The sequence below is a fragment of the Rhinoraja longicauda genome, chromosome 3 (assembly GCF_053455715.1).
Source record: "Rhinoraja longicauda isolate Sanriku21f chromosome 3, sRhiLon1.1, whole genome shotgun sequence".
In the NCBI taxonomy this organism is placed as follows: Eukaryota; Metazoa; Chordata; class Chondrichthyes; order Rajiformes; family Arhynchobatidae; genus Rhinoraja; species Rhinoraja longicauda.
The window spans coordinates 17,242,932-17,261,864 of NC_135955.1; the positions used below are offsets into that span (position 1 = coordinate 17,242,932).

General features: G+C 45.9%; 1 protein-coding gene across 2 annotated transcripts in view; it reads left to right on the forward strand.

Moving 5' to 3' along the window:
* Window positions 1-2,909: 2,909 nt before the first annotated feature.
* The window catches only part of aadat (aminoadipate aminotransferase), a 49,626-nt gene continuing 33,602 nt past the window's right edge, over window positions 2,910-18,933 (forward strand). The window contains exons 1-2 of one of the 2 annotated variants that reach the window (XM_078432131.1): window positions 2,910-3,174; window positions 6,049-6,170. In XM_078432131.1, the coding sequence (XP_078288257.1) occupies window positions 6,104-6,170 (67 nt within the window). In that variant the 5' untranslated portion in view covers window positions 2,910-3,174; window positions 6,049-6,103. The remainder of the gene's footprint in view (window positions 3,175-6,048; window positions 6,171-18,933) is intronic. The other variant, XM_078432138.1, reaches the window with a different exon arrangement.

An 18,933-nucleotide genomic window follows, 5' to 3' on the forward strand; every position in this document is an offset into this window, starting at 1 on the left:
CAGAGGACGCCATCTCTCTGGCTCTTCACACTGTCCTGACTCACCTAGAGACAGGGCACGTACGTGAGGATGCTATTCATAGACTATAGCTCCGCCTTCAACACGGTCATCCCCACCAAGCTCATCACCAAACTCCACCAGCTAGGCCTTAGCTCGTTATTATGTGACTGGATCCTGGACTTCCTGCTGGAACGACCGCAGGCAGTGAGAATGGGCCCACACCTGTCCTCCACTATCACCCTGAGTACCGGCACACCACAGGGCTGTGTTCTGAGCCCCATGCTCTACTCCCTCTTCACACACGACTGTGTTCCTGCATTCGACACCAACACCATTGTCAAGTTTGCAGACGACACAACGGTGATCGGGCTTATCACCAACGGGGATGAAACAAACAATAGAGCGGAGGTGCAGAACCTGGCGGACTGGTGCTCGGATAACAACCTGTCCCTAAATACCACCAAGACCAAGGAGCTGATCATCAACTTCCGTAGGTCACATAACGGGGAATATGCCCCGATCTCTATCAACGGGGACAGTGTGGAGAGAGTGTCCAGCTTCAAGTTTCTGGGCACTCACATTTCGGAGGACCTAACATGGTCCAATAACACTGCTGCGCTGGTCAAGAAGGCACAACAAAGACTGTTCTACTTAAGAACACTGAAAAAGTCTGGTCTACCCCAACAGCTGCTGACGACCTTCTACCGCTGCACCATAGAGAGCATCCTAACACATGGCATCCCTGTGTGGTACCTCAGCTGCACGGAGGCAGAAAGGAAAGCTCTACAGCGGGTAGTCCATAGAGCTCAGAGGGCCATCGGAACACAGCTACCAGACTTGGAGGGCATCTACAACACACGATGCCTCAGAAAAGCCACCAGCATCCACAAAGACTCTTTACACCCCTGCAACAGTCTGTTCGAACTCCTTCCATCGGGCAGACAATACAAGGCCTTCTACGCCCGCACCTCCAGACTCAGGAACAGCTTCATCCCCAGGGCCATAGCTGCTGAGCCGGATGGCCACAACGCATAGATCAACTTGCACTTTACCCTGTCTAAGAAAACTGTTACAATTGTTTCGTTTCGTTGGGTTGCTGTTAATTACTTAAATTATTGCATCATATGGGAGGCGCATTCCCAATCTCGTTGTACCCCTGGGTACAATGACAATAAAGATATATTGTATTGTATTGTATTGGTGCAGTCAGGCAGCATCTCTGGAGAAAAAGGACGGGTGATGTTTCAGGTTGGGACCCTTCTTCAGACAAGGTGGGGAAGATGAAAAGCTGGTATAAATCAGGATCTGATCTTTTCATTGGTTAGCTGATATACAAAACAGTGCAACCCTGTATATCTCGCACACAAAATGATGTCAATCTTACCATGAATGAAATAAATAAAAAGTGTTATCCTTGTTTATGAAAGATATTATAAGAAAATAACTGCAGATGCTGGTACAAATCGAAGGTGTTTATTCACAAAATGCTGGAGTAACTCAGCAGGTCAGGCAGCATCTCAGGAGAGAAGGAATGGGTGACGTACAGTTTGAAGAAGGGTCTCGACCCAAAACGTCACCCATTCCTTCTCTCCTGAGATGCTGCCTGACCTGCTGAGTTACTCCAGCATTTTGTGAATAAACACCTTCCTTGTTTATGAAGTTCATTTTTGAATGATTTAAAATTGAGGGGGTTGGTGCAATATACTGCTAACCCACAAATGTGATGTTATAAGATATTCACATTTGAAAAATCCATAAATCACAACAACAAAAACAAGGTACCTATGTTATTTAACCAACTTATCGGTTCAATTTAAATATGAAATGCTTACAGGTTGTAGGGTAGTGTGTAAGGATCGTGTTAATGCATGTAACTTATTTTTCACAAAAGTGAGGGTTAGCATTATATTGCACAGATCCCCTCAATTATGTTAGATTCTAAACTAAACTATGTTGCCTCTCACACACACAAACACACATTTTCATATATATATATATATATATATACATACACATATACATGTATAATAAGTTAAACTTGTGCAGTGTGTTGTGCGCAATACAAGGGAAACTGCACAAAAGAGGGGGCTGGGGAGGAAGGATGGGAGGGAAATGGGCACAAACTGTAAGAAATAATATCAGAGACATTAAGCAGGGGGGAAACATTTGAAAATAAAAATAACAAAAAAAATGTGAGTTGATAGATGGGATATATTCTGCGTTTTAATGGTACCATCACACATACTGTCCCCCCACACTGATTACACTGCGAGAGGCAGAGCGATCGGTGTGTTTTGCTTACTAAAATGGCGGCCTCCTTCGCGAAGTACACTCCAGTGTAGATCTGCAGGTGCTGGTACAAACCGAAGGTATTTAGTCACAAAATGCTGGAGTGACTCAGCGGGTCAGGAGAGAAGGAACTTCAGTGTGGACGATTTCGACGGAGTGGTCCATCTTGCTCCTCTAGTAGCTTTGCCCTGGAGCGCAGTCGTTCTGCGGTGGCGGGGGTGCGTGAGTGAGTGAGCAGAGGCCCTGTATCGTGTGCATGAGTGGGTTAGTGGATTGGAGAGGGGGGGCGGAGCCGGTGCAGGGGAGAGTGGCCAAAGAGAAGCGCTGCATGCAGAGCAGTGTGAGCGTTTGCTCACAACATGGACCTCGACCTAGCCCCTAAACCCCTAACCCCCTAGCCCCTAGACCCTAGCTCCCTCCTCCCCTTACCCCCTAGCCCCTGGACCCTAGCCCCCTGGCCCCCCTGACCCTAGCCCCTAGACCCCTGCCCCCTAGCCCCCTAGCCCCCTAGCCCCCTAGCCCCCTAGCCCCCTAGCCCCCTAGCCCCCTAGCCCCCTAGCCCCCTAGCCCCCTAGCCCCCTAGCCCCCTAGCCCCCTAGCTGCAGCCATGCATGTCCCTTGAAGCCATGCTGATGTGCATTTCATGTCCCTAAATAGCCCTGGGCGCAGTCGTCAGCCTTTCCTGACTGGTTTAGGGATTTCCCACAGCTGTCCAATCCACTTGCTTAACGTGGGTGGGATTGTCATGTTTGTTTTGAAACATTTATTTCAGGGATTTCTGTTCATCTCGCTGTGCAAGAAACCGCAGTTATTACCGTGGGCTGTACTTCATCCACTGTCTGAGAGCCTGTTGCGTTTTTTTGGCGTATCCAGCTGCCTGCTCTGGTAAAAACAAATCATTTGTTTGCGTTTTACAAAATAGAATACAAAGTGCTGAAGTAACCCGGCAGCATCTGTGGAGGACGTGGATCGGTGATGTTTCGGGGTCGGGACCCTTCAGTATTTGATTGTACTTTTAGTTTGTAAAGAGCAGCGTTTTAAAAAAAAATAATGCATTTGGTTGGAGATATTTGCGGTAGTGGGATAGGTGGTTCTCAGGGAAATTAGTGGCATAGATGTGGTACCCTGATAGAGAGGGGCAACTGAACCATCCTCTCACCAACTAGATCACTGTCCTGCCCTACCATCAAGGTGGCACCGGTAGAGACCTGGGTTCGACCCTGGCGATAGGTGCTGTCTGTATGAAGTTTGTACGCTTTCCTTGTGACTTCGTGGATTTTCTCCAGATGCTCTGGTTTCCTCCCACACTCCAAAGATGTACAGATTTGTTGGCTAATTAGCTTTGGTGAAATTGTGAATTGTTGCTCATGTATGCGTGCGCGGGATAGTGCTAGTGTGCGGGATAGTGCTAGTGTGCGGAGATCGCTGGTCGGCACGGGTTTGGTGAGCCGAATGCCCTGTTTCCGTGCTGTACTAAAACAAAATCTACCCCATTGGAGACCTTCGGACTATCTTTAATCGTACTTTACTGGACTTTATCTTGCACTAAACATCCCCTTTATCCTGTAAATGTACTGTGAATGGCTTGATTGCAACCATGTATATTCTTGTCACTGACTGGATGCAATACAACAAAAAAGCATTTAACTATACCTCATTACATGTGACAATAATACACTAAACTAAACAGAATTTCTGTTTCTGCTGCTGTGCAAGGAACTGCAGTTATACTGTGAGCTGCATTTCACCCTCAGGGAGCTTGTTTTTTTTACTTGTACAATGCTTTGGTTAAAAAATCAATTGTTTGTGTTGGACAACCTTGGCCAACCTTGGCCATGCAGCGTTAGAATTCTGGGTGAGTTGCATTTGTTGTATAGCCCTCTGAACCTTCTTTAGTCAGAGGGTGGTGAATCTGTGGAATTAATTGCAATAGATGGCTGTGGAGGCCAATATGGTATTTTAAAAGTAGACATCGACAGGTTCTCATTTTGTAAGGGTATCAACAGTGCCGGATTAACCTAGTAGCAAAAGTAGCATGTGCTATGGGCCCCGCATTTTCGAGGGCCCCGCACTAAATGCTTCTTCAGACTGAAGATTTTTTTTAACTAAAATTATTTCTGAGTGTTGTTTTGCACAAGCCAACCTTGCCCTTCCCTCCCCACCCTCTCCACAGCCCCACGATATCCCGACTGGGTTTAAATGGCCCCTGCAACGCACGGCTCAGTTTGGGCACGGCGATCTGCGGGCGTGTCTCGGTCCCCGGCGCTGTGCGAACCGCTCCGTCCCGCCGGTCGCTCCGCACTCCGTCCCGGCTCAGTGACGTTTTCGGTTCGGGCTCCAGCTTCTCCTGTGGCCACTCTGCCCCTGCTCCTAAGGGCCCCCTGACGAAGCCCCAGTCCACGCTGATGGGCTGCCCGGCCAGCTCCGACCCGTTCAAACCTTCCATGGCCACCTGCACCTCCTTGAAGCCGAGGTCTCGTACTCCACCAGAGCGTAGCCCTTGAGGTAGCCGGTGCCCTGGTCCAGGTTGAGGTGCAGGTTCTTGATCTCACTGTACTCGGCAAACTTGTCATGGATATCCTCCTCGGTGGCTTCCTCGTGGACCCCGGTCACATACAGGATCCACCCCTCCACCGAGTGTTGAGGGCCTGGCTCGTCGCTGTCTTGCTCCACGGAGTCGTAGTCTTCTCGCAGCCTGGATCAAGCGTCTTCCTCGGAGACAAATCCTACCTACACTGTCTGGGCCTACAGCGTCCGGGCCTAATACGGGACAAGCCAATTGAGCCCAAAATACAGGATGTCCCAGCTAATACTGGACAGTTAGCAACCCTAACCTCCGGACACTAGGACCAGGCTACGCCTAATGGAGGTTGCGTAGCACCCCACCTCCCGGCCCGTGCGGCCTCCATTGGTGGAGCGGGAGCACGTGACCGCTGGCTGGGTGGGGTCACGTGGAGCGCAGGGCGGTGACGTCACCTTGTTCCGTATTTCGGAGTTATGAAGTTGGCAACCCTAGCTGCAGGCCCCACACTAGCTTAATCCGGCCCTGGGTATCAAACGTTATGGGGAGAAGGCAGGAGAGTGGGGTTGAGAGGGAAAGGTAGATCAGCCATAATTGAATGGTGGAGTTGACACGATGGGCCAAATGGCCTAATTCTGCTCCTATGACATTTAGCCCTTTGTATCTATTTATCAGTCCAAAATCTTTTGAGAGTAATTGTATCTGCTTCTACGGCTTCCTCTGCCAAATCATTCCTGGCTACCCTCTTGGTGAAAAAGTTGCCAATAAGGTCCATCTTAAATCTGTCCCCTCTCACCTTCTTCAGGTAACAGCTCCACTGTTAATTTAGTTTAGCAGTACAGTATGGAAACAGGCCTTTCGGCCACCGAGTTCTATGTTAACCCACTTTCACATCCACTCCCTGCTCACTAGCGGCAATTTACAGAGTCCAGTTAACCTACAAATCCGCATGTCTTTGGGATGTGGGAGGAAACCGGACCACCCAGAGAAAGCCCATGCAGTCATGTGGAAAACATATCAACTCCACACAGACAGCATCCGAGGTCAGAATGGAACCTGGTTCTCTGGTGCTGTGGGGTAGCAGCTCTACCCGCTGCGTTACTGTGCCGCCCTGTTTGACTTCACTGCTTTCCCCTGGGAAATCAACACTGCGACCTCTCACTAGGAAAGGCACTGGTTAAAAATCATGTCCGCTGAAATGACGACCTGATTCAATAACCAGGTTTCTCTCTCCACAGGTTTCGTTCAACTATCTTAGTCCGTTAGATCACACCGTAAACCTTCATCATAATCATGAACTACTCACGATATATCAATGCAGTGAGTGCAGCTCGAAGGATATCGCCCATCAGAGCATTGAGTAAGTTTTGTTGCTAGTCTTGCATTAAAAGTAGCTGCATTTAAAACAGGGTAAAGAGAATGTTCATAGTTGTAGGAGCTGAATTAGGCCATTCAGCCCATCAAGTCTACATTGCCATGCAATTATTGCTGATGTCTTTCCCTCTCAACCTCATTCTCCTGCTTTCTCCCTGTAACCTTTGATACCCTTAATAATCAAGAACCCAGTGCAGACAAGAACCAACCTCCCTTCGATTGACTCCATAATCAAGAAAGAGTCTCACTCCCTCTTCTCCCCTCTATAACCAGGCAAGAGGCAATGATATCCACAGATTCACCACCCTCGGACTAAAGAAATTCCTCCTCATCTCCTTTCTAAAAGTACATCCTTTTATTCTGAAACTGTGCCCTCTGGTCCTAGACTCTCCCACAAGTGGAAACATCCTCTACGCATCCACTCTATCCAGGCCTTTCACTATTCGGTAGGTTCCAATGAGGATACCCCCCCCATTTTCAGGAGGGGCAGAGTTAGCAATAAGAATCATTAAACCCATGCCTTGGTTCAATTTAATTCCTGAACCTACATCTCAACCACATTCCACCCAGATCCATGTGCTTGCAAGGTTTTGCCGTGTATTGCTGGCTTTGTGGGCCAAGGGTACAACCATCACCAGGATCAGGAGAGTTGGCTGAAGTCTAGAATGTTGACCAGAGTCCTGAAAGAGCTATTGGGAGTGGTTGGGCAGGCTAGGACTTTATACCTTGTAGCGCAGGAGGCTGAGTTGTGATCTTATGGAGGCTTATAACATCATGAGGGGAATAGATAGGGGGAATGCACAGAGTCTTTGACCCACGGTAGGAGAATCAAAAACATATGTTTAAGTAAAGAGGGATAAAATTGAATACAGACCTGAGAGGCAGCATTTTCACTCAGAGGTGGTGGGTAGATGGAACAAACTGCCAGAGGAGATAGTTGGACCAGATACTATAACAGTGTTTAAAAGACACTTGGGCAGTTACATGCGTAGGAAAGGTTCAGGGGGGGTATGGGTCAAACATCGGAAAATGGGACTAACTTAGATGGGGCATCTTGGTCGGCATGGACTAGTTGGGCCAAAGAGCCTGTTTCCATACTCTATGGCTCCTAAATGCCACTATCATATCTGCCTCTATCACCATGCCAGGCAGCATGTTGCAGGCACCACGACCCTCTTTGTAAAATAATATTTGTCCTGCACATCTTCTTTGCCCCTCTTTCCTTATAGCCACGCCCTCTAGTCTTTGACATTTCCAACTGAGTCATACAACACCTGCATTCCAAGGCTCCTCTGTTCTACAACAACTACCATTCACTGTGAAGCTCCTGCCTTGGTTTGACTTCCCAAAATTCAATACCTCCCACTTATCTGCATTACACTACATCAACCATTCCTCAGCCCACATGCCCAACTGATCCAACCTGGGTCTGTGGCACTGCAAGGCAGCAGTTCTACCGCTGCACCACTGACCCGCTGAGTTATTCCAGCATTCTGTGCTCGACTCGCATGAATTCTCAGGGCTCAGAATGGCACAGTAAAATGTGGATTCCTATCATCCTGAAGAAGCTTTGATGTTGATCCCTGTCTCCCCAACACGCAACCATTTTATAAGTGCCTTCATCCAGCAGTTTTATCCTATGTCATATACCTTTAATATAATCAAGTCTGAAGAAGGGTCCCATCCTGAAACATCACCTGTCCATTCCTCCACAGATGCTGCCTGAGCCGTTGAGTTTCTTCAGCACTTTGTGTTTTGCTCAAAATGCCAGTATTTGCATTTTCAAGTGTCAAGTTTAGTTTCGAGATAACGTAAGGAAACAGGCCCTTCGGCCCACCGAGTCCGCACCAACCAGTGATCCCCGCACATTAACACTATCCTACTCACACTAGGAACAATTTACATTTTATACCAAGCCAATTAACCTAAAAATCTGTACGTCTTTGGAGTGTGGGATAAAACCGAAGATCTCGGAGAAAACCCACGCAGGTCACGGGGAATATGTACAAACTCCGTACAGACAAGCGCCCGTAGTCAGGATCGAACCGAGATCCTGGGTGCTTTAAGGCAGCAACTCTACCACTGTGCCAAGTCTCTCGGGGTTAAATTTCAGTTTTTAGTTTAGTTCAGTTCATTATTGTCACGTGTGCCATGTTCTGATTCAGTAGGCCAGATTTCTAGGTTGCTAGTCCAATAATTAACAACTGTTAAGTTATGACTGCTTCTAATTTACGATCCATAGCACATTGTTTAAACCAGAATTCACTCTGGTCATGTATTAAAATGATGACACTTGGTTTTCTATTCCGAACTGGAAGGAATGTAGTCTTATGATAAAGTTGCTGCATACATGCTGTCAAGAATAGCAATGATCAACAGGTGCTGGGGTAAATATTAATACACAAAAATATATGGATCAGTTGCACTTTAGAGACTTGGGTTCCTTGTGTAATAGGCTAGTCACTGACACCAAGGACAAGCACACCTCTAATGTCACCTTGATTATATGTCCTGTCTCTTGTAAAACCCATAGAGTCATACAGCACAGAAACTGGCCCTCATCCAAATCCTCCATGCCGAATAAGATGCCCCATCTAAGCTAATCCCATATGCCTACATTTGGTCCATATCACTCTAAACCTTTCCTATCTATGTACCTGCCCAAGTGTCTTTTAAATGCTGCTACCTCAACTACCTCCTCTGGCAGCTCATTCCATACACCCACCGCTCTCTGAGTGAAAACATTGTCCTCAGGTTCCTATTAAGTCTTTCCCCTCTCACCTTAAACCTACGTCCTATTAAATCTTTCCCCTTTCCTCACTGGTTCCTGATTTCCCCATCCTGGGTAAAAGTGTGTGTACATTCACCCTTTCTATTTCTCTCATGATTTCATACATCCTTACAAGATCACCCCTCAGCTTCTTATGCTCCAAGGAATAAAGTCCTAGCCTGCCCAACCTCTCCCTATAGCTCAGGCCCTCAAAATCCTTCAAAAGTCTGAAGAATGGTCCTAATCCAAAAAGGGCAGCACAGTAGGTGGAGCTGCTGCATCACAGCGCCGGAGACCTGGGTTCGATCCTGACCTCAGATGTTGTCTATGTTGGAGTTTGTACGTTCTCACTGTGGAAACCGCGTAGGTTTCCTCTGGGAGCTCCGGTTTCCTCCCACATCCCTGATGTGGTTAATTGGCCTCTGTAAATTACCCCCAGTGAGCAGATGAGAACGTGGGGATATCATAAATCTGTTGTGAACGGTGTGCTGCAAGGCCTATTTCCATGCTGTATCTCTAAACCAAACTAGTACCCAGTCTGAGGAAGGGTCAGGACCCAAAAGATCATCTGTCCATTACCTTCCACAGATGCTGCCTGAATTGCTGAGTTTGCTTTTATGCTCGGGATTCCAGCATCTGCAGTCTCTTGTGCCTCTAATTAGTAATTATAGCATAAACATTCCTTCAAGTGTCCTGCATTTCTTTCACTTTCTCAGTTAAATTATGTTCATAACTTATAGGAGCAGAATTAGGCCATTCGGCCCATTGAGGCTACTCTGCCATTCAATTGTGGCTGATCAATCTTCCCTCACAACACCACTCTCCTGCCTTCTCCCTACAACCTCACTCTGGTCATGTATTAAAATGATGACACTTGGCTTTCTATCCGATCTGGAAGGAATGTAGTCTTATGATTAAAGCGGCTGTATACATTCTGTTAAAAATAGTAATGATCAACAAGTGCTGAGGTAAATATTAATACACAAAAAAAATGGAAAAGCTGGACTTTAGACATTTTGGGTTACTTGCGTTATAGGCTACTCACTAACATCCAATACAAGCACACCTCTAATGTATACATGTTACCTTGATTATGTACCCTGGTGTCCTGTAAAGACTCAGAGAGTCATACAGTACAGAAACAGGCCCTTCGTCCAACTTATCCATGCCCTTTAAGTCTACTCCGAGATTCAATCATGGCTGATCAATCTTTCCCTTCCAACCCTTTCTCTTGCCCTCTCCCCATAAACTTTAACACCCTTGCTAATCAAGAATCTGTCAATCTCCGCTTTAAAAAATATCTAATGACCTCCACAAACTTCTGTGGCAATGAATTCCATAGATTTGCTACCATCTGACTAAAGAAATTCCTCCTCATCTACGTTCTAAAGGTACGTACTTTTATTCTAAGGCTGTGCCCCCTGGTCCCAGACTCTCTCACTAGTGGAAACATTCCATATCCATTCTGTCCAGGCCTTTCACTATACATCTCTTCAAATATTCCACAAGTTAATTTACACCTCCCTTCACAAATTCTTCTAAATTCCAGCGAGTATAGGCCCAGTGCCGTTAAACGCTCATCATATTTTAACCCAATCATCCCTGGGATCATTCCCGTAAACCTCCTCTGGACCTCTTTCCTATCCATGTACTGTTCCAAGTGTCTTTTAAGTGCTGTGTAGTACCTGCCTCAACTACCTCCTCGGGGAGCTCATTCCATATACCTACCAAACTCTGAGTGAAAAAGTTGCCTCTCAGGCTACTATTAAATCTTTCCCTCTCACTGTAAACCCATGTCCTCTGGTTCCAACGCCAGCACATTCCTCCTCAGATACGGGGCCCAAAACTGATCACAATACTCCAAATGTGGTCTGGCCAGTGCCTTAAAAACCCTCCGCTCAATTCTGTTGTGTTTTTAAAAAAAAGCCTAATCTTTACAACCCTGTTTTTATATTCTAGTCCTCTAAAAATAAATGCTAACATTGCATTTGCCTTCCTGCAAACATTAAGGAGCTGTGTATACATCTCTTCAAATATTCCACAAGTTAATTTACACCTCCCTTCACAAAGCACCTCACACTTGCTAGCATGAAACATCCACAATCTTGAGTCCATCTTCTCCACTGGACAATTCACCTGCTCCAGACTTTGATGTTGTGTCCCATGTACCCAAGTCCAATTAATCAAGTTAGTCCAACCTGATTTAATGATTCAATCCCAGCTTTCATTTCAAAGGTATTTCAAAGTGCAATTAAACTTTGTCACAGATTAATACCTGTAGGTTAAACCACCACTGACAAGCTATCAGGCCGATAAATTAAAGATAGACACAAAATACTGGAGTAACTCAGCAGGACAGGCAGCATCTCTGGAGAACATGGATAGGTGACCTTTCGGGTTGAGATGCTGCATAATCCGCTGAGTTACTCCAACATTTAGTGTCTACATTTGGTATAAACCAGCATCTGCTGCTCCTTTTTTATTACATTTAGGCCAGTAAATTAGGTCTAATTCTCACTTTTTTAGTGTAAAGATCACTATTTTTTTTCCTCTCCCCTCATTTCGCCCTCCTCCTTTTTCCTTCCTCCGCAAAAAAATGCAGAAAATTGTGGGCACAGCCCAGACCTTGCTTCCATTGACACTTCATGCTGCCTCGGCAAGGCCACCAACATAATCAAGGACCAGTCTCACCCTGGACATTTCCTCTTTTCCCCTCTCCCATCAGACAAGAGGTACAGAAGCTTGAAAACACACACTTCCAGATTCAGGGACAGTTTCTTCCCAGCTGTTATCAGGCGACTGAACCATCCAATCACCAATGAGAGCGCAGTCCTGACCTCCCATCTCCCTCATTAGAGATTCTTGGACTGTCTTTAATCAGACTTTATCTTGCACTAATCATTAGTCCCTTTATCCTGTATCTGTACACTCAGGATGACTTAATTGTAATCATATATACAGTAGTTGTTTTGCTGACTGGATAGCACACAATAAAAAGCATTTCACTGTACCTAGTTACACGTGACAATAATAAACTAAACCAAACACACCCTCCCTCTCTAAAAGAATGGCCTGATAATCTAGAGTCATGCAGCATGGAATTGGGCCCTTCGGTCCAACTTGCCCTTGCAGAACAACATGCCCCATCTGCATTCTTCCCTCCCACCTGTATTTCACCCATATCCCTCTAAACCTACCCTATGCAAGTACCTGTCTAAATGTTTCTTTAAATGATGCAATAGTCCCTGCCTTAACAACCTCCTCTGGCAGCTTGTTCCATACACCCACCGCCTTTTGTGTAAGAAATCTTAAATCTTTCCCCCCCTCACATTAAACCTATGTCCTCTGGTTCTCGATTCCACTATTCTGGGCAAAAGACTGTGCATTTACTCAATCTTTTCCTCTCATTTTGTACACATCTATAAAATCACCTTAGCCTCCTGCACTCCAAGGAATAGAGTCCAAGCCTGCTCAACCTCTCCCTACAGCTTAGGCTCTCGAGTCCTGGAAACATAGAAACATAGAAAATAGGTGCCGGAGTAGGCCATTCGGCCCTTCGAGCCTGCACCGCCATTCAATATGATCATGGCTGATCATCCAACTCAATATCCTGTACCTGCCTTCTCTCCATACCTCCTGATCCCTTTATCCACAAGGGCCACATCTAACTCCCTCTTAAATATAGCCAATGAACTGGCCTCAACTACCTTCTGTGGCAGAGAATTCCACAGATTCACCACTCTGTGTGAAAAAAAACTTTCTCATCTCGGTCCTAAAAGACTTCCCCCTTATCCTTAAACTGTGACCCCTTGTTCTGGACTTCCCCACCAACGGGAACAATCTTCCTGCATCTAGCCTGTCCAACCCCTTAAGAATTTTGTAAGTTTCTATAAGATCCCCCTCAATCTTCTAAATTCCAGCGAGTACAAGCCGAGTCTATCCAGTCTTTCTTCATATGAAAGTCCTGCCATCCCAGTAATCAATCTGGTGAACCTTCTCTGTACTCCCTCTATGGCAAGAATGTCTTTCCTCAGATTAGGAGACCAAAACTGTTCGCAATACTCCAGGTGTGGTCTCACTAATGCCCTGTACAACTGCAGCAGAACCTCCCTGCTCCTATACTCAAATCCCCTCGCTATGAATGCCAACATACCATTCGCTTTCTTCACTGCCTGCTGCACCTGCTTGCTTACTTTCAATGACTGGTGTACCACGACACCCAGGTCTCGTTGCATCTCCTAATCGGCCACCATTCAGGTAATAGTCTGCTTTCCTGTTCTTGCCACCAAAGTGGATAACCTCACATTTATAGAAACATAGAAACATAGAAAATAGGTGCAGGAGTAGGCCATTCGGCCCTTCGAGCCTGCACCGCCATTCAATATGATCATGGCTGATCATCCAGCTCGGTAGCCTGTACCTGCCTTCTCTCCATACCCCCTGATCCCTTTAGCAAAAAGGGCCACATCTAACTCCCTCTTAAATATAGCCAATGAACTGGCCTCAACTACCTTCTGTGGCAGAGAATTCCACAGACTTACCACTCTCTGTGTGAAGAAATGTTTTCTCATCTCGGTCCTAAAATACCCCCCTTATCCTTAAGCTGTGACCCCTGGTTCTGGACTCCCCCAACATCAGGAACAATCTTCCCGCATCTAGCCTGTCCAACCCCTTAAGAATTTTGTAAGTTTCTATAAGATCCCCCTCAATCTTCTAAATTCCAGCGAGTACAAGCCGAGTCTATCCAGTCTTTCTTCATATGAAAGTCCTGCCATCCCAGTAATCAATCTGGTGAACCTTCTCTGTACTCCCTCTATGGCAAGAATGTCTTTCCTCAGATTAGGAGACCAAAACTGTACGCAATACTCCAGGTGTGGTCTCACTAATGCCCTGTACAACTGCAGCAGAACCTCCCTGCTCCTATACTCAAATCCCCTCGCTATGAATGCCAACATACCATTCGCTTTCTTCACTGCCTGCTGCACCTGCTTGCTTACTTTCAATGACTGGTGTACCACGACACCCAGGTCTTGTTGCATCTCCTAATCGGCCACCATTCAGGTAATAGTCTGCTTTCCTGTTCTTGCCACCAAAGTGGATAACCTCACATTTATAGAAACATAGAAACATAGAAAATAGGTGCAGGAGTAGGCCATTCGGCCCTTCGAGCCTGCACCGCCATTCAATATGATCATGGCTGATCATCCAGCTCGGTAGCCTGTACCTGCCTTCTCTCCATACCCCCTGATCCCTTTAGCAAAAAGGGCCACATCTAACTCCCTCTTAAATATAGCCAATGAACTGGCCTCAACTACCTTCTGTGGCAGAGAATTCCACAGACTTACCACTCTCTGTGTGAAGAAATGTTTTCTCATCTCGGTCCTAAAAGACCCCCCTTATCCTTAAGCTGTGACTCCTGGTTCTGGACTCCCCCAACATCAGGAACAATCTTCCCGCATCTAGCCTCTCCAACCCCTTAAGAATTTTATATGTTTCTATAAGATCCCCCCTCAGTATTCTAAATTCCAGCGAGTACAAGCCCAGTCTATCCAGTCTTTCCTCATATGTAAGTCCCGCCATCCCAGGGATCAATCTGTTGAACCTTCTCTGTACTCCCTCTAAGGCAAGAACGTCTTTCCTCAGGTTAGGAGACCAAAACTGCACACAATACTCCAGGTGCGGTCTCACCAAGGCCCTGTACAACTGCAGCAGAACCTCCCTGCTCCTAAACTCAAATCCTCTTGCTATGAATGCCAGCATACCATTCGCTTTCTTCACTGCCTGCTGCACCTGCATGCTTCCTTTCAATGACTGGTGCACCATGACACCCAGGTCACGTTGCATCTCCCCTTCTCCCAATCGGTCACCATTCAGGTAATACTCTGCTTTCCTGTTCTTGCCGCCAAAGTGGATAACCTCACATTTATCCACATTATATTGCATCTGCCATGCATTTGCCCACTCGCCTAATCTATCCAAGTCACTCTGCAGCCTCCTAGCATCCTCCTCGCAGCTAACACTGCCACCCAGCTTCGTGTCATCCGGAAACTTAGAGATGTTGCATTCAATTCCCTCGTCCAAATCATTAATATACACTGTAAATAACAGGTCCCAGCACTGAGCCTTGCGGTACCCCACTAGTCACTGCCTGCCATTCCGAAAAGGACCCGTTTATTCCTACTCTTTGCTTCCTGTCCGCCAACCAATTTTCTATCCACCTCAACACTGAACCCTCAATACCGTGTGCTTTAAGTTTGTACACCAATCTCCTATGTGGGACCTTGTCGAAGGCCTTCTGAAAGTCCAGATATAACACATCGACTGGTTCTCCCTTATCCACTCTACTAGTTACATCCTCGAAAAATTCTATAAGATTCATCAGACATGATTTGCCTTTGGTAAATCCATGCTGACTTTGTACGATGATTTCACCACTTTCCAAATGTGATGCTATCACATCTTTAATAACTGACTCTAGCATTTTCCCCACTACCGATGTTAGGCTAACTGGTCTATAATTCCCCGTTTTCTCTCTCCCTCCCTTTTTAAAAAGTGGGGTTACATTAGCTACCCTCCAGTCCTCAGGAACTACTCCAGAATCTAAAGAGTTTTGAAAAATTATCACTAATGCATCCACTATTTCTGAGGCTACTTCCTTAAGCACTCTGGGATGCAGCCTATCTGGCCCTGGGGATTTATCTGCCTTTAATCCATTTAATTTACCTAACACCCTTCCCGACTAACCTGGATTTCCCTCAGTTCCTCCATCTCATTAGACCCCCGGTCCCCCGCTATTTCCGGCAGACGGTTTATGTCTTCCTTAGTGAAGACAGAACCAAAGTATTTGTTCAATTGGTCTGCCATCTCCTTGTTCCCTATGATCAATTCACCTGTTTCTGACTGCAAGGGACCTACATTTGCCTTAACTAATCTTTTTCTCTTGACATATCTTTAAAAGCTTTTGCAGTCTGTTTTTATGTTCCTTGCCAGTTTTCCCTCATAATCTATTTTCCCTTTCCTAATTAAGCCCTTTGTCCTCCTCTGCTGGACTCTGAATTTCTCCCAGTCCTCTGGTATGCTACTTTTTCTGGCTAATCTGTATGCTTCATCTTTTGTTTTAATACTATCCTTGATTTCCCTTGTTAGCCACGGATGCACTACCTTTCCTGGTTTGTTCTTTTGCCAAAGTGGGATGAACACTTGTTGTAGTTCATCCATGCGACCTTTAAATGCCTTCCATTGCATGTCCACCGTCAACCCTTTCAGCATCAATCGCCAGTCTATCTTGGACAATTCACGCCTCATACCCTCAAAGTTACCTTTCTTTAAGTTCAGAACACTTGTTTCTGTATCGACTTTGTCACTCTCCATCCTAATGAAGAACTCTACCATATTATGATCACTCTTGCCCAAGGGGCCTCGCACAACAAGACTGCTAACTAACCCTTCCTCATTACTCAATACCCAGTCTAGAATGGCCTGTTCTCTCGCTGGTTCCTCGACATGTTGGTTTAGAAAACCATCTCTCAAACATTCCAAGAAATCCTCTTCCTCAGCACCCCTGCCAGTTTGGTTCACCCAATCTATATGTAGATTGAAGTCACCCATTATAACTGCTGCACCTTTAGTGCATGCATTTCTAATTTCCTGCTTGATGCCATCCCCAACCTCCCTACTGCTGTTAGGTGGCCGGTACACAACTCCCACTAGCGTTTTCTGCCCCTTAGTGTTTCGTAGCTCTACCCATATCGATTCCACTTCCTCCAAGCTAATGTCCTTCCTTTCCACTGCTTTAATCTCCTCTCTAACCAGTAACGCTACCCCACCTCCTTTTCCTTTCTGTCTATCCCGCCTGAATATAGAATATCCCTGGATGTTGAGCTCCCAGCCTTGGTCACCCTGGAGCCATGTCTCTGTAATCCCAACTATATCATAATCATTAATAACTATCTCCACATTTAATTCATCCACCTTATTACGTATACTCCTTGCATTGAGACACAAAGCCTTCAGGCTTGTTTTTACAACTCTCTTACCCCTTATACGATTATGTTGAAAAGTGGCCCTTTTTGATTTTTGCCCTGGATTTGTCTGCCTGCCACTTTTACTTTTCACCTTGCTACCTGTTGCTTCTACCCTCATTTTACACCCACTGTCTCTCTGCTCCAGCTCCCATCCCCCTGCCACATTAGTTTAAATCCTCCACATTATACTGCATCTGCCATGCATTTGCCCACTCACCTAACCTATCCAAGTCACGTTGCAGCCTCCTAGCATCCTCCTCACAGCTAACACTGCCCCCCAGCTTCGTGTCATCCGCAAACTTGGAGATGTTGCATTCAATTCCCTCGTCCAAATCATTAATATATATTGTAAATAGCTGGGGTCCCAGCACTGAGCCTTGCGGTACCCCACTAGTCACTGCCTGCCATTCTGAAAAGGTAACTTTGAGGGTATGAGGCGTGAATTGTCCAAGATAGACTGCCGATTGATGCTGAAAGGGTTGACGGTGGACATGCAATGGAAGGCATTTAAAGGTCGCATGGATGAACTACAACAAGTGTTCATCCCAGTTTGGCAAAAGAACAAACCAGGAAAGGTAGTGCATCCGTGGCTAACAAGGGAAATCAAGGATAGTATTAAAACAAAAGATGAAGCATACAGATTAGCCAGAAAAAGTAGCATACCAGAGGACTGGGAGAAATTCAGAGTCCAGCAGAGGAGGACAAAGGGCTTAATTAGGAAAGGGAAAATAGATTATGAGGGAAAACTGGCAAGGAACATAAAAACAGACTGCAAAAGCTTTATAGATATGTCAAGAGAAAAAGATTAGTTAAGGCAAATGTAGGTCCCTTGCAGTTGGAAACAGGTGAATTGATCATAGGGAACAAGGAGATGGCAGACCAATTGAACAAATACTTTGGTTCTGTCTTCACTAAGGAAGACATAAACCGTCTGCCGGAAATAGCGGGGGACCGGGGGTCTAAAGAGATGGAGGAACTGAAGGAAATCCAGGTTAGTCGGGAAGTGGTGTTAGGTAAATTAAATGGATTAAAGGCAGATAAATCCCCAGGGCCAGATAGGCTGCATCCAGAGTGCTTAAGGAAGTAGCCTCAGAAATAGTGGATGCATTAGTGATAATTTTTCAAAACTCTTTAGATTCTGGAGTAGTTCCTGAGGACTGGAGGGTAGCTAATGTAACCCCACTTTTTAAAAAGGGAGGGAGAGAGAAAACGGGGAATTATAGACCAGTTAGCCTAACATCAGTAGTGGGGGAAATGTCAGTTATTAAAGATGTGATAGCATTACATTTGGAAAGTGGTGAAATCATCGGACAAAGTCAGCATGGATTTACCAAAGGAAAATCATGTCTGACGAATCTTATAGAATTTTTCGAGGATGCAACTAGTAGAGTGGATAAGGGAGAACCAGTCGATGTGTTATATCTGGACTTGCAGAAGGCTTTCGACAAGGTCCCACATAGGAGATTGGTGTACAAACTTAAAGCACATGGTATTGAGGGTTCAGTGTTGAGGTGGATAGAAAATTGGTTGGCGGACAGGAAGCAAAGAGTAGGAATAAACGGGTCCTTTTCAGAATGGCAGGCAGTGACTAGTGGGGTACCGCAAGGCTCAGTGCTGGGACCCCAGTTATTTACAGTGTATATTAATGATTTGGACGAGGGAATTGAATACAACATCTCTAAGTTTGCGGATGACACGAAGCTGGGTGGCAGTGTTAGCTGCGAGGAGGATGCTAGGAGGCTGCAGAGTGACTTGGATAGATTAGGCGAGTGGGCAAATGCATGGCAGATGCAATATAATGTGGATATATGTGAGGTTATCCACTTTGGCGGCAAGAACAGGAAAGCAGAGTATTACCTGAATGGTGACCGATTGGGAGAAGGGGAGATGCAACGTGACCTGGGTGTCATGGTGCACCAGTCATTGAAAGCAAGCATGCAGGTGCAGCAGGCAGT